Source organism: Rhinolophus sinicus, linkage group LG02, assembly GCF_036562045.2.
Source record: "Rhinolophus sinicus isolate RSC01 linkage group LG02, ASM3656204v1, whole genome shotgun sequence".
NCBI lineage: Eukaryota > Metazoa > Chordata > Mammalia > Chiroptera > Rhinolophidae > Rhinolophus > Rhinolophus sinicus.
Window position 1 is genome coordinate 31862646 of NC_133752.1, and position 16343 is coordinate 31878988.

The window sequence follows — 16343 nt, forward strand, 5'->3', positions numbered from 1 at the left end:
TTACTATACAGCTACAGTAATCAAATAAATAGATTAATGGAACAGACTAGAGAATTCAGAAGTAGACTCATACATAAATACCAAATGATTTTCAACCTTGGTGCCAACCCAATCCAATAGGGAGAAGGAAAGTTTTCATTTCATTTATTTATTTATTGCTTTTTATAGTCTCATTTTTTTAATTAGTTTCAGGTGCACAAGACAAAGTAATACTTAGATGTTTATCATTTATATCTCTCACACTGTGTGAACCCCCCTCCCCCCATCCACTATCCCTCTGACATCACACAGAGCCATTACATTTCCACTGTCTCTATTCCTAATGCTGTACTCCGCTTCTCGTAAGCATATACATACATATATATACATATATATATATATAATATAAAATTGTACTTTACATTATTGTTCAGCTTCAGCTTCAGGTGTACAGTGCAGTGATCAGGCATCTACATCATCCCGGAGGTGGTCTCCCAAATGGGACAAGTGTCCATTGGATACCCTACAACATCTTTACAACATTATTGGTTACATTCCCCAAATTAATTTTCAAAACCACGTGGCCATCTTGTGGTTACCGACTGTGCTTTCTAATCCTTTCACCTTCCCCCTTATCCACACTACCCTCCCATCTAGCAACCCTCAGTTTTTCCTCTATGTCTCCAAAACTGTTTCTGATTAGTTCATTCACTTATTCTTTTCTTTAGATTCCACATATAAGTGAGATCATTTGTTTTTTAAATATGGAATGCTTTATGAATTCGCGTGTCATCCTTGTGCAGGGGCCATACTCATCTTCTCTGTATCATTCTAATTTTAGTATACGTGCTGCCGAAGTGAGCATGAGAAGGAAAGTTTTTAAACAAATGGTGCCAAACTGTATATTCCTCAAAACCTACTTACCTCTATATGTGAATATTGATTTCAGATAAATCATAGACTTAAATGTAAAAAGCTAGAACCATAAAGTATCTATAAGAAATTGTAGAAGAATCTTCATAACCTTAGGGTAGATAAAGATTTATTAGAGAGGACATATAAAATATTAGCCATAAAAAAGATATAAATTAGGCTTTATGAAAATTAAAACATTCAGTATGAACATGAGTGGGTAAGCCACAGACTGAGAAAAATATTCTCAATACATATATCTGTTAAAGGACTCATACCCTGAATATGTAAAGAACTCTTGTAAATCAACAATAAAAACCCCAATTGACCTAGTAATTTTAAAAATGAGCAAAAGACTTGAAAAGACACTTTATAAATGATGAGTAACATTAGTAGTCATCAGAGAAATGAAAATTAAAACCACAATGAGACACCATGTCACATCCAACAGAATGGTTAAAATAAAAAGGACTGACAATAAATAGCAAATGTTGGTGAGGGAATGGAGAACTAGAACTTTCATATGTTGCTGCTGGGAATATAAAATAGTACAATCACTTTGAAAAATTGTTTGGCAACTGACATGCATTTATTCAATGACCCAGCAATTCTACTACTAGGTATTTATTTAGTCAAGAGAAATGAAAACATATATATTCACAAAAACACTTGTACAAGAATATTCATAGGCTTTATTCATAATATTCTCAAAGTGAGAACAATCCAAATAAATACCAATAGGAGAACGGATAAACACATTTTGATACATTTATACAATGGAATATTATGTAGGAATAAGAAGAAATGATTGATGCACATAATGACGTGACTATTTCTCAAAAAATACTCTGAAGCAAAAGAAGCCAGACACAAAAGACTACATACAAAATTACTTGATTTATTTAAAGGACAAAAATAGGCAAAACAAATGTAGGGTGATAAAAATCAGAGTGGTTGCCTTTGGGATGGGGGATATTGAACTTAAAGGGCCATGAGAGGACTTTCTACGCTAATGGAAATAGTCTATATCTTATTTCTGCTGGTGGTTGCATGGGTGTATACAGTTGTCAAAACTTCTGAAACTAAACACTTAACATCTGTTATTTTATTGTCTGTAAATTATACCTCAATTAAAATAAGAAAGCCCAGGTTAAAAGAGCATGGCATGTTTATAGGTTCAAATGACTAAAATACTCAGGACTGATGATTAATTCTTTTCTCAAATATTGTCCCAGAAAACACGAGTTCAGTGCCCTCCCCTCAATTCATATAGTATTCCTGTATTTTTATCCACAGAGATGAAAGAGTTATTTCTTAAAGTCCTTTCTTCTCATGGTATGTGTCATGCTGGGTTGGAAACATCAAAATTGATGAAATAAATCTTATCTCAAATGGAATAACCTAGGACATGCAAAAATTAAATAATTAGCAGCATGTGAGAAAGGACATACCATCTGTCTTTAAAAACTTCGGCTGGTGGAATAAGAATTTGGGTAGAGAGAGCTATTCAAATACGCTTCTATACTCTGTGCTCCTACCACCTCCAATTTATAATTTATACTCAATATGTTTTACCAAGAAATAAAAAAAAATATATGATTAATATCTGAAAAAACAAATCCTGTGACCACGTATATATAAAGAACTTAACTAATTCATTAATCTTTCTCTTCTAGGTCATTTACTTTCTTAGGCAAAATGTTGTATCTCTTGCAACTTATCTTTGTATCCTTATAAGAATCTAGGCCAGAGTCTTAAAAAGAATGGATCCCCAATAATTATTTTTATTTATAGACTTGAATGAATTAATCAGTGTATTTACTGATGAGTTAGAACTTATGTCCACATTATATGTTCTCATAATGGGAAATTCATTGCAATTATTTTATAGTGTCTTCATATAAAATGTTTGAACCAGCGATAATCTCATTGGGTAATTTATAATAATATATTTAAATTAAGTATATGTAATGATATGCAAGTCCAACTCACCCCAGCTTAAAAATTTAACCACACTATAATTACCTAGATTAAAAAAAAAATGTAGAAAAAGTACAGTTGTTAGAAATATAAAAAACAAACAAACAAATCCCCCCGAAGCTACCTTGGAGTTTCTTCTTTAATATCTAAAATGGTTATAAAGCCTGCAAGTACATTGTTTTGAATTGAACACCACATTGCCACATCACAAAAGCTGTGAACTGAGAAGGAAATTGTAATTCCAGTGACGGAACCTCCATTAGCGACCATTATTCTGCTGGCAACCAAGACTTCAGGGGATCCTCGCTATGAAAACCAGTGGTCTTTTAATCACACATTATAAGAGCATTTGTGACGCTTTGCAGGCAGCCTTTCTTCAAAGATTTTCCTGCTGCTTTCCTTCCTGAGCACAATAGGTTCAAGATGGCTAATGCTGCTTGCGAGTTATGCCAAGAACCTCCTGAATGCCACTGGGCTTTCATCGTGAAGACGGATGGCAAAACATCAAACGTGAATATCTTGTTCTAAGTGGGAACTCCCACAATCATGTTATTTTTGGGAGAGCAGCTCTCTGGCTCCATGGATATCACTTGAGCGGAGTAGCCACGTTCTCCTGCAGCTCTGGCTCGGTCCAGGTCCACCAGGCACATGCACTGTTTTCCTGAAATACAGTGAATGGTATCATGAGACGCTCTCCAGCTGAGAGCGCCATTTGAGTTTGTTCACCGGACTCCATATAGTGACAAAATCCGTAAGTCTATGGAGAATGCTGTTTGCCCCCAAGTCCTGTTTAGTCTCTTTCCATTTAATTCTTGATCAGTATGCAGAGAAGACAATGACAAATATACATTATTGCACAGATCTATTTCTGCTAATAATTTTAAAAATGTTAACCTTCTAAAATGAATTTATAAATAAATCTCAAATAAAAACTAGCTATTCTATTTTCCACTTTGGTTAAAAATCCATGTGAAAATTATTTCTCCCTATGAAAACAAATAATATCTGTCTTTAAGAATATCTAAAGTGACATGCAAGCAAAAGGACATCGGAAAGAATGTTACATTTTGCACTTGGGGTTTTTAGGACAATGAATAAATGGGAAATAGAAACTATTTAAGAAAACTCTCAGTTGGGTACTGATTATTTCTGGTGGATGTATAATGTTGACTGTAATATAATCTTAATTATCCGAGCTTCTGTACCCATATGAAATAGTGGTGTTCAATTTTCTTTGTAATCTTTGAAAACAAAAGAGGAAAACTGACTGGCAATTTGTGTTCCTTTGGCAAATGCAAACTTGTTTTCAACAGCAGTTCAGGAAAGAAATGATTTGGGGTTGAATATATTCAAAGCTGTGGCTTTTACACTTTCAAGTTCTTTAATTCAATATATAAATATCTTCATCCTCCTGGAAAGGTTACTGACTCTACAGAACTTCATTCCATGTTTTCCTCAATAATTATAATAATGCTGAAATGTTATTTCTAAGTGATTTATTAAAATGACAGCAGAAACTGTTAAACTAAAACAGCTTCAGAAGTGAAGATAGAAAACTGAAAATAGAAAAGCTCTTCTGTAGAAGACAGAAGAATCCTCACAGAAAAAAAAAAAACAGTGGAAGGTGAAATCAGTAGGTAAGAATTGGCAATGAGAGATTCAGATTTAAAACATTTCATCTATTTTCCTTAAAAGGCTCATGCCCAAAAGTATGAACTGTGTTAGAGATGATATAAAAAGAGATGTCTAGAATTCCATTTAGGCTAACTCACTCCCTAGTCATCAACAGACGTATGGCTAACATTCTTTTTTCCCTTAAAATATCGTTCTTCCTTTAAGACATCTGTAAATGTCTCTCCTACCCCATGTACTTCTCAATGTAAAATGAAACACTCTCTGTCAGATGAGATGTTCTACATTCCTTCAGTACCCACCCTGGGCTTACAGTGCAGCTCATTTACCCTTGGCTTTGATCCCAGTCCAGTTAAATTTTCCTTTTCCATTACGTAGAAGAATCACATGTTTTCACATGTTGAAGAAATGTCTTTACAATTGAAATCCAGTTGTTGGCAGTCTACCTTTTGGGACCTGGGAAGATTCCTAAAATGTTCACAAAACAAAAGTATAACCTATGCAAAGTATAGATGTAGACATTTGATGGAGTCTTTGAAATTGAACCTGGCTTTCCCTCTCTTCACACCAGTGACCGTGCCAAATGCTCCTCCTTCTCAACTAGCAGCTTCCGTTCCAGTTACTCCCTCCTGGTTTAATACCTAAAACATCAACCAGGTACAGCCCAATCCACCACACCAATTATGTCTTCTCTGAGTCTAGTGGAGTTTTATCAAATGTAATTTGATGTATATATGTAAATGATACCTCTCTCTCTCTCTCTCTCATATATATATATATATATATATATATATATATATATATATATATATATATATATATATTTAAAGAACTATACATTCAACTAACTCAAAGCGTTGGGAATGGAAAAGGAGGAGGAAGAGGGAAAGAGACTGAAAAAGAGGATACAGGCAGGAAAGGGCAAGCTTTTTCCATGTTTATGCTCCAGAGTGTGAGAAAGAGAAGGAAATCACTTGTTTCTTCAGCCTCAGATCTCAAATGCCTCTCCAACTGTGAGTATCTTGCTATGCTGACTTTGATTTTAGAGTTTAGAGATAACTATTTCTCATATAACATGATCCTTGAATGCAAGCTAATGACTACATCTGGTGCTCAGCCAAAGATACAGCAATCTGTTTTCCAGCCCACGATGGTCTCCAATGTGGGGCTTTTCTAAATAATTTTTAAGACTAGTTTTGACTCCACTCAATCATTTTAAGCACTAATTTTGGAACCTAGCTTTCCAGTGATGTGACACCATCACTGGGGGGCATTGCAAACATGGATAAGAGCTTGATATCTACAATCAAATAATTTGGGTTTATAGAGTAGCTCCATCATCTAGCAGCTAAAGGACTCTGGGCAAGCTTTGTCCCCATTCTCTCACCTATAAAGTTTAAATAATAGTATGTACATACTCCATAAGTATTTTCAGAAGAATTTACTGAGATAATGGGGTGGAGGGCACTTAGCTCAGTGCTTAAATGTGCAATCACTGTTAGCTGCTATTATGCTTCTAAATGTGATTTCTTTTTCTAAAGCAAAGTCTTGGATAAATTCATTGTTTAAACTTGAAATGTTATTGTAGGTCTTCCACTTCAGGTAATGTTTAATATTATACATGTCGAATATATTGGTCTATGATTAATAATATACAAGTATAATCTTTTTTCCAAGAAAGAAAACATTATCTCCTTGTTTATACATTTTTAATGCATCAATTTTGGCATGCATAGTTGCTTTTTCCATCTTTGTTATTTTGTTATGTGGCTTCTGATAGATCCTTCAGTTTCTTCATAACAGTAAGCAAGGGATCTAACATAATAACTCTACTCAGTGCACAAACACTGCAAATGTATTTAAAAGTATCCATGTTACCAAACATGGGATAAAATGTTGTTATCCCTTTTCAATATGGATTAAGTTTTCTGGGAAAAATAAACTTGAGTTTCTTGTTGATAAATGAACCAGTTTTCCCCATACAGAGTTGGTCCATTCACTCCTAGGCATCTTGTACATAATCTACTCAACAGCTGCTGCGAAACACATACCTATAAGCCTTCGTTCGGGTGGAAGCTGGACAGCTGTCTGATCTGCAAATCTGCACAGAATCATGTGTTCCTAAAAGAATAAGCAATAGAATGTGGGTTTATTTTAATCTTCTGCTTCAAAATTGTAAAAAACAAAAAGACAAAACAACCCCCCCCCAAAAAAAAACTACCTCATTTTTCTGGAGTTCTGCATTGTTTAATTGAATCAAGTGCTGCACACATCGTACTTTTGAAAGAAGCACATTTTCAGAAAATGGTGCTCAGTGATTTCTTTCCCTTCAAGCAGACTGCCGATCTAGTTCTTAAGAACAGATACACTGAAGAGTCTCAGGGCAATTTAACAGTTACTTTTAGCCAAAATATGGTTACAGTTTGTCATCATAATATGTTAAGACTAAAAGACCTAAAATTCATTTATATTTATCCTTTAATACAATTTGAATCTCAGGGAACGTAGCCCTAAGAAAGCATTCTAAGTGGCTTCTCTTTCTATTGCCAGTGGGAAAGGAAGTACTGTGGAGGACCACTATTTGTGGCTGCTGTAGTTCTCCAGAACCCAGCGCGGTGCTGGCTTCTCCTCTGCTTTTCCTGACTCTTCCCTTCATGCAGGCCCTTTAGAGGAGAGGAGGCTGGCTCACTCACTCACTCACCTCTCCCTCCAAAAGGCTGCAGAAGGTATCATTTCTGCTTTAAGAGGAGCTGAAGAAATGGGAGGGACAGTATTGCTTCTGCTTAACCATTTTAGAAAAGATTGCATTAACGAAAAAAGAACAAGGCTTTAAAGGGATGAGAGCTGATGAGACTGCACAGCACTCTCAAATCTGCAAGTCGCCAAAGGTGAGTGATTAGTTGCAGTCAAGATGACAGCAGTGCTCCCATGACAACTGTTCATTCAGGACAGCTGCACTTTCCAAGTGTGTAAATGATCTCACCTGTCAGCTTAGCCAACGGGTTGGACTCAGATTCATCATTTGTCTCCTTGGTCTTTTGTGCATTCCACTTGTGGCCTCCATTTTTTATTAAGGTAATTGAAATGATTGTGCGATGTTAGTTCTTTTTGAAGGGTTACCATGTCTCAACTTTTATGCATTAAAGAAAAAAAACACTGTAATGCTTCACTATAAAATTTAGTGGCAATGTGCAGGGTACTAATAAAATGGTTCGCATGAGTAACTTTTATTACGCTCCCATAAATTGGTATCAACAAAGGGACAGAAGAATTTGGAAGTATATAATATGAAGAAAAGGCAAGAAAAAGCATGCCCTTTGTCCTCAGGGTGTTTGAAAATTAAGATTTACTTTAAATATAGGTAATGCTGAGATGATCACAACCTCACATGAGGTTCATTTCTCTTGTCCTGGTAAGTCCCATCACATTTTATTGGAATTATTTGTGCATGTGCTCTCCCCAGTAGAAGTTACATTCTGAAAGGAGAAGGCACACAGTAGGTACTCAGTAAAGGTTTGCCAGCTAAATTGAACTGTGGAGAAAAACACTTCCAAAGTGACTCTCAAGATATTTGGGCACTAAATCCATGTATTCTGCCTGCCAACCCACCCACCCGGGTTAAGTTAGGAAACACTTGCCACAGTATCCAAGAAGATTTCTCTGTAGAGCATTTACACCTGGGACCCTCAGAAGGGCTGGTGGCCAAGCAGCTTTTGGGGTGTGGGAGAAAGAGGAGATAAAGAGGAACTGAGAGTTTTCTGCTCTCTGGCAGAGACTGGGTACCACATCTCTTTCCACTCTAGAGATACTTCATTCTTTTCTAGGCCATGAGACTGTGGCCCTCGATCTCTTCACCACTGTAGGTTTTTTTCTATACCTGCTGTCAGAGTTTGATTTATTTAGCATCACTCAAGGAGAGATTAAACAAGGTTCTAGTTTTTTATTTTGAGTTTTCCATTCATTTTCTATTTTATTGGCAGGACCTGGCAAGAGAAAGGTGAGCTGTCTTGAATCTTATGAAAATGAAGTTACTGACATCCTAATGTTTCCCCCAAAACCTTGTAGTTCCCTAGGATGTGAAAACTTTACACCCACTAGGCAAAGATGAGAAAAGTTCTGGTTTTACATGAAAGCATGAACACTGCACTCTCTTCTCCATAGGTGTCTGTCTGTACAGTAGGTGGATGGGTAGAGGTGGGGGTGGGGATGGCGGAGAGGTGGGCTGGGAGATAGAGTTGAAGGTGGGCATTTATTTCAAGACATAGAGGTGAAGGAAACATAGGTGCCAAAGTGGTAGAAATGAACATTTTTAGGTCACTGTAACTCACTATTTCACTGTTAGAAGAAGAAGGTAAAATTCCTAGAAGACGGGCTGGCTTATAAAATGAGACTGTATATTTTTAGTGAGTCGGTACAAGAAGTGGAATTAACTGAACTAAAAATCCAAACTAATTTATCTACTTTTAATACGATTATTTATGCATTTCTCTCAAATATTATCATTTCTTAGATTGCATTAAGTCACGTTCTTGCTCAATTGTTAATAGTGATGGTCAGAAAGCTGGAAACTGTTTGGCTCAAGTTAGTTAGTGACCCAAACAATGCAGTGTTCTGACTACTGGGAAGAGACAATTCTCTGTGAGCCTCTTGTATTTCTTCATGTTGATGGGCAGAAACACTGCGTTTGTTTCAGATCAGAGGGTTGGCAAACTATGGCCCAGAGGCCAAATCCCGCCTATGTCCTATTTGTCCTATTTTTGTATGGCTCAAAAGTTAAGAATGCTTTTTTTTTTTTTTTTTTTTTTTTTACATTTTTAAATGGTTGTAAACCAACAACAATGACACGGACAATGCAGAATATGTGGGAGATTCGGAAGTGGCCAGAGAAGCCTAAAATATTTACTATCTTTCCTTTAACAGAAAAATTTGCCTCTGTTCCAGTTTATCTTTTCCAAGACATTTGTATAGTGAACAACCTTGGAAACTATACAGTGTCTCCCCTCTGGAGCAAAGGGAAGGCATACTTACTTAAAGATTAAATCTTAAAGCATTTGGGTTTCCTAAGCTCAGGTTTCCTCTCCTGTAATGAAACTCACTATGTATGTAGATGTCACCAGGCTCTTTCTGCGCTGTCCTTTAGGAATTGGACTCAAATTGGGCAAAAATGATTGTTTACTTCTATTGCTGTCAGTGATAGCTGTGTTTGTCTCTGACTCACGAGTCTCTTGTCTTCTATCAGCATCCATGAAACTGTGGTAGGCCAATTAGTTAGCACGCAAGTAGGGTAAACTCTCAGACTCTCCTCAAAATCTTGTCAACTACTTAAAGATTAATCTTGATTTCCAAAAAAGAAAAATCCACATTAGATATTCATAAGTAATTCAAATATAACTATGGATTGTATACTCCTTTAGAAATTTAGGAGGAAAAAATATAAAGAGATAAGATGTATATTAGGAAAATATATAGAACTTTTTAAGGTTACCTTGTATGATAAAGTTTTCTTAAATTGTTCACTGAAATAAAAAAGAAAAAGGAATTAGTCATCATTTTAAATACCAAAGATTAAGAGTAGAAATAGTCTTAAAGAAACTCAATTATACATGAAAATATGTATTTTATCTGCAGAGTATGAACTAAAAACTATACCAGTTTGAAATGTGTTTATAAAAAGACAAAAGCATACCATCAATATGTAATTCATTTTAAAGAATTTCTTTCAAAGATTGTTTACACTGTCAGAAGCACAACCATTTTTTTCTTTCTCTTCCCCACATCGGTGCACACAGATTCAGTCTATTTTAAAATGTAGGTTTTATTGTTATTCAGGTGTGGTGAGGCCAACTGATTAGGAGACAGATAAAAAGATAGTTTGACTCACAGTTCCCCAGACGAGGTGGAATGCCACGCCATGCAGTGCCACATGGGGAAGCACCAGGCTTGGTCAGGCGGAAGAAGGAGTGAGGTACAACAGTCAAGAGCCTTTATTACACATTCCCTGGGAAGGAATGGCAAGGCAGTTGCACAAGACCCCGACCGGCTAGTTTGCATAATGGGAGCAGGCTCTGGGGCAGAGAGGCTGTCCCTAGCTGTCTGACACATTGCCCTGGGGTGACTAGGGAAGGGAAATAATGACCCCGGAGTGGTCCTCCAATGACAAAGAGGGCAAATGTCCGTACATCTACAGAGATGTGAAAAAGTCGACAGACACTAAATTGAGATTTTAAGATCAGCTAAGTGAGACTGTAGGCTGAACAACTCAAATTAGCGTTCTGTAAGTGCTAGACTTACAAATTACTTGGTGGGTTATAAAATATACATTTTATCTAAATAGATTAAGAATAAAATAAAATTTCAACTATTGAATAAACCTCAGATTACATTTTATTTATTTATTTATTTGCTTCTCCATAATTCCTTTGGTTCTCTCTCACCTAGTTGCAAATTATAATAAAGAACAAAACAATGAAAGAAAAAGAATAGGAAGGCTATCATTTGTACTTTTAACTTCAAATTACTTAGATAGAAACTATAAATTCTAATGGAAACTTTCTAAGTTTTCTTAAAAGTAATGATGCAAATGATTAAGAAGTGTTTTTTTTTTGACACATTATAGGACAGACTTTCCAAAACTAACATATTTAATCTAGTCTACAATTAAAATGATCAGCATGGTTCTCAGTAACTATGACTCAGAATGAAATGTCATAAACACCAAGAGACTGGCCCTCCAGTAGGCTGAGTTGAAGTGATGAGAATTAAAATGTCTCCCTCTTCTATGTGAGATAAGAAGGACTGTAAAAATGGCTGCGAGCTTGCAGATTCATCATCACCACCCATGGGCAGTATTTAAAAATAGTATTGCTACTACTGTAACAGATCACACTTATTGAGTGCTTAACTCTATGTTGCTCCTAAGTGCTTTACATATGTATCCTTCAATTCTCACAAAAACCTTGAGGTAATTTACTATTATAACCTCCATTTTGTAGATGAGAAAATGTAGGCAAAAAGAGTTCAAGTGAATTGCTCGAGGTGAAACAACTTATAAAAGCATGAGGAGCCAATATTTGTACCCAGGAGAAATACTTCCCGGTCCTTAAGCACTTCACCACTACACTCTGGAGTCCCTGTTAGATGATGACGTCCATTTAGAAGTACACTTAGAGGTGCTGAAGCTGTCTGTCTTTTAGTCGGCTGACTCTTAGACAGACTTGCTTCTAAGTTTCAGCAAGAGCTGGATCCAAGAGAAAAATCGAGGGCAGACATAGAGGAGATCCTCTCTTCCTTAAGTAACTTATAAACAATACTTGCCATTGTAGAAAAAGAGAATGAACTCAAAACTGAAATCTCATTGCAACTGTATATTAAACAAGTTTTGTGCATTGGTCTAACTCCCACATTGGTGCCTTAGGCAGAGCACTAAATTTCACCTTTTTGGAAAATTAAACTTTGAGGTGTTCTGAATGAAGCCATAACAGCAAGGGCATGTGACAAAGGATGCCCGTGTTTTGATGCAGTGCTCAATCACCATGTCTGTTGCCACTCCACAAGCATGCAACGCCACCTGGAAAACAAAAGCAGACCTTAGCACTAAGTTCTTTCCTAACAGTGCCACTTCTGTGCCTTTTTTCTTTTCTTTTTTTAAATACTTTTTGTGAGGACTGATCCTCAAGAGGTATCAAGTTACCAGAATATTATTACATAACAGTTCTCATTTGGACATACCAAAGGACTAGTTAACTATTCACATTAAGAAAATTAAGCAAGGTTGAAAGATTACAAATAGAACACTGCAAATGAAGCATAAGATTCATTCAACAAAAAATTTGATGTGATGTGAGATATGGAAAATTTAATATGCATGCATATCTAAACTACTGCTCTTGCTGATAATGCATTTAGTTCAGTTGTAGCATTGTAGCAAGAATACTAGATTAAAATCAGAATTTCTGGTCTAGAACTCCAGTTGACTGTGTGATCCTGGGTCACCTAAATTTTAATTTCTTTCGGCCTTACTCTCCTAAACTATATACTGTAGTTAAGATGACATATCACAATGCTGATGCAAAGATTAAATGAAAATGTATTTAAAAACACTTTTTCAAATGTGGTATGAACATAATCAAATCAAGGTTGTATAAAAACTGTCAAATCATATTTATGTAGCAAATTTTCATATTCATACACCAATTCCTAACATTGAATGATGAATTGCATGAACTACTTTCAATGGGTTTATTTAAAAAAGAAAAAGAAATTAGAAACTAGAGTCATGATTAGGGCTTCAGTAATTCACGAAAAGAAAAATAACTAAAGTGATTTTAAAATGTTTTCAAACAAATTTCTTAAATATATCTATATTGTATTACAATATAAAGTAGGCAATTGTGCAAATTATTAGGCTAATAAAGTGAAATTGGAGTCTATGAAAGAAAATCAGATGTGGGGATCTTGAAAGACGAAACATTTTGTCAGAAAAATGCTCAGATCTCCATTTCATTCTAGACAGAGGCAAATTGTATTGGATTATAATTGTTCTTTCTAGGGACAGATTTCTCAACTTCAGGGTAGCAAGGGGCTTTCAGAATGAGAGACGATTTTTCTGGAAACTACTGGATGTGGAGTACTATAAGCCAGATTCCCTTTTTGAACTGGAAAACTCAAAACAATGCTGTATTGGAAAGAGAAAAGCAAGATCTCCGTTCTCAGCCTTTCTCCTGAATTCGCCTCTCCTTCCAGGCTTACATCAGCTACAGTAAGTCCTTGTTTAATGTTGTTGTTAGATTCTTGGAGACTGTGGCTTGAAGCGAAACAGCATATAACAAAACCAATTGTTACCATAGGCTAATTTATATAAACAAGAATTAAGTTCCTATGGTATATGTCTGGTCACCAAAACCACCAAACTTCTAAAAAAAAAAAGTCTCAAAGCACTTTTAATATTAAACATGTATTGAAATACATGTGAGCTATACATACAAGAAAGATGAATAACAAGTAAGATCATTCTTTTCCAATCTGCTTATTCCAGTTCAGGGTCACAGGTGTCCTAAGTCTGCCCAGCGGCTCAGGGCACAAGGCAGGACTAACCCTGGACAAGCCGCCCTTCCATCAGAGGGCCACTCACACCCACACCCACGCTCACTCACATGGGGACAATGCAGACACACCAGTTCACCTCACGTGCACATTTGGGGGATGTGGGAGGAAACTGGAGGACCCAGAGAAAAACCTATGCAGACATGGGGAGAACATGCAAACTCCACACAGACAGTGGTCCCAGCCGGGAATCTCTCTTTTTCTCATTAACGTTATAACAAAACGACATTGAACAAAATGAGTTATTTGAGGACCTGCTATACATATATGTCAACAATCCCTATGGTTCCTGCCAACACACCTTCCTGTTTTACTTGGAAAATAATGCCTAGGAAGGTTGCCATCCGGTGAAGGCAGCCCCAACTACAGGGTAATCGGGAGAGTAAGAAACCTTGATTTCTTACCTGCCCCTGCTATTTAATCACCTTTGCAGAGAGAAAATCAGGCTAGTTCTTATTTTCATGAGTAGCTAGAGGAAACCTCATAGTAAAAATAATGGATGCATTTTCCCCTGGGGGTAGAGAGAAGAGAACCAATCATCACTGAGGGCCCTTTACGTGCTGACACTGCGCTGGGTGATTGCACGCGAACCTTCCTATGCTCACAAGAGCTCTGACAATTTTTATTATCTCCACTTCAGAAGTAAGGAAACCAAGGCTCCGGGAAATTAAGAAAGTGCCCACATCAAAGCAGCTCTTGAGGGGCAGGATCCTGACCCCTTGCATTAATTACATCAGGCTGCTTCCCCACAAAACCCTCTTAAGGCTCTTAAAGAAAGGTTCAGACAATTTACTTCTATAAATCTCTCTTTACTCAGGTTCACATTCCCTTTGATACATGCAATAGAGTGAGTTTATTTCCATCATTTAAACAAAACAACTAAATCTAAGACCTATTTACATGATGGATTTTAGGTCTAAAAGGTTTTGCATCACATGCTCTTAATTAACATTGTCATCAGATGCAGGTCAGAAATAACAGGCAAATAATGAAGAGAGATATAGATCAAGGGAAGCATGTGATTATGGGAATTTAGCATACAACAAAGGTGGCATTCCCAACCATGGGGTAAAAGGTGGACTTTTTAAGAAGTGATGTTGGGTTAACCTGATAGCCATATGAACAATAAAATGAGATTCTTTCCCCTCACCACACATATTAAATTTCAAATGGATTAGAGATTTAAAATTAAAAAAAAAAAAGAGTGAATTCCTCCATAACCTAGGGGAATGGGAAATATTTTCTTAACTATGTCTGAAAATCCACATGCAATAAGAGGTAAGGTTTATAAATTTGACAAAGTAAAACAAACAAACAAAAAAACAAACGAAAAATAACTTTTAAATGGCAAAAAAGAAAAAAAACACACCCCAAAACCATGTGTGAAAAGAAAAACAACAAAGTGAGAAAAAGATTTGCAACATATAGCATAAGCAAAGGATTAATATCCCAAACATGTAACAAGCTTCTAAAAATAAAAAGCCCAATAATCTGATAGTAAAATGGGCAAGAGATTTGGACAACACACACAAAAAATATGCAAAAAGGCCTTAAACCACAATCATTTAATATTGCTCAAATAAGAGAAATATATATTTAAACTACAGTAAGATACTACTTATCACCCATTAGAGTGCCAAAAATCCTAAAATTTGATGTCTGTCTATGGGCCAGGCTGTGCAGAAACAAACACTATTATACATATTGTTGGTGGGAATACATAAATGTCACAACCCTATGGAGGAGGATTTAGCAATACCCAGTGAAATTCTATGTGTAACTTGCGATCTCACTTCTAAAAATTTGTTCAGGGAACACAATGGCAAAAATATAAAAATATTTATTCATTGAGGCAGTATTTGAAATAACAACAAAATGGAAACAAGCCAATTTTCCATGGACAGAGGACTGGTGAATAAACACAATGAAGTACTCTGCAGCTCTCAAAAGAATTGAGGAACATCTCTATACATGGCCATGGAGGGGATTATTACATGAACAAGAATGCTAAAAAATGTTCAAACTATTTTCAGTAATCATCATTGGTGCTTGTGTTTTCTTTAGAACTCTAATGTGTATATTGTGAGATAAAACAAATAATATGCTGATGTCATTGGGAAACAAACTTTTATATTTTAGCATAGGAGAAAGAAGAGATAATATAATAGATAAATGAGCCTAAGTTAAAATCACATAGTCCTGGATTTAAATTGGAAGTATTAGTATGAACCAATGATGATTTTGTTTAAAGGGAAAAAAAAGTATTGCCTGCCTCAGACCACTGAGAAGCCTAGAAACAAAGAGCAAACCAGTAGCAAGGACCATTCCTAGTACCTAAACTGGGGTAATTTAAATAGCATTTTCCTTTAGAAGAATTTAGAGCTCCATGGAGAAATGGCTCAGACTAGACATGAGGTGGGAAATACACAAGAAGAGCTGGAACAGCTTGGTATATTGAAAGCACGGTTGCTACAAAATACTATTGAAGCCTTATCAAAAAGATTCAGGGGCCAACTCTAAGAGCCTCTCACCGAACAAAGATGGGAATATTGGAGCATCCGTTGACAACAATAACTATGATGGATTGAAGTATTTCAAATATTAAATTGATGAGTCAATAATCATCCTGAAAAAAAAACTAACTGGTCACTTTTGGTAGGTAACCAACTCACTTGGAGAACTGGAAAACATATGAAAAGAAATAAGTTTTTTCTAGCCTTTCCTTTGTGAAGTACACT

At 36.1% G+C, this 16343-nt stretch overlaps 1 protein-coding gene and 1 non-coding gene across 7 annotated transcripts in view; both read right to left on the reverse strand.

Annotated features, from left to right (window-relative positions):
- Positions 1-737: 737 nt before the first annotated feature.
- On the reverse strand, positions 738-844 carry LOC141570220 (U6 spliceosomal RNA). Its single transcript, XR_012494231.1, has one exon. It is a non-coding gene; the product is annotated as a U6 spliceosomal RNA (small nuclear RNA).
- A 925-nt stretch (positions 845-1769) lies between these two features.
- GSTCD (glutathione S-transferase C-terminal domain containing) overlaps positions 1770-16343 on the reverse strand; it is a 111837-nt gene continuing 97263 nt past the window's right edge. For all 6 annotated transcript variants that reach the window (XM_019738934.2, XM_074322794.1, XM_074322789.1 and 3 more), the window contains 4 exons: positions 11937-12070; positions 9989-10019; positions 6555-6624; positions 1770-3532 (listed from right to left, as the gene is read on the reverse strand). In XM_019738934.2, coding sequence (XP_019594493.2) covers positions 3396-3532; positions 6555-6624; positions 9989-10019; positions 11937-12070 — 372 coding nt within the window. In that variant the 3' untranslated portion in view covers positions 1770-3395. The remainder of the gene's footprint in view (positions 3533-6554; positions 6625-9988; positions 10020-11936; positions 12071-16343) is intronic.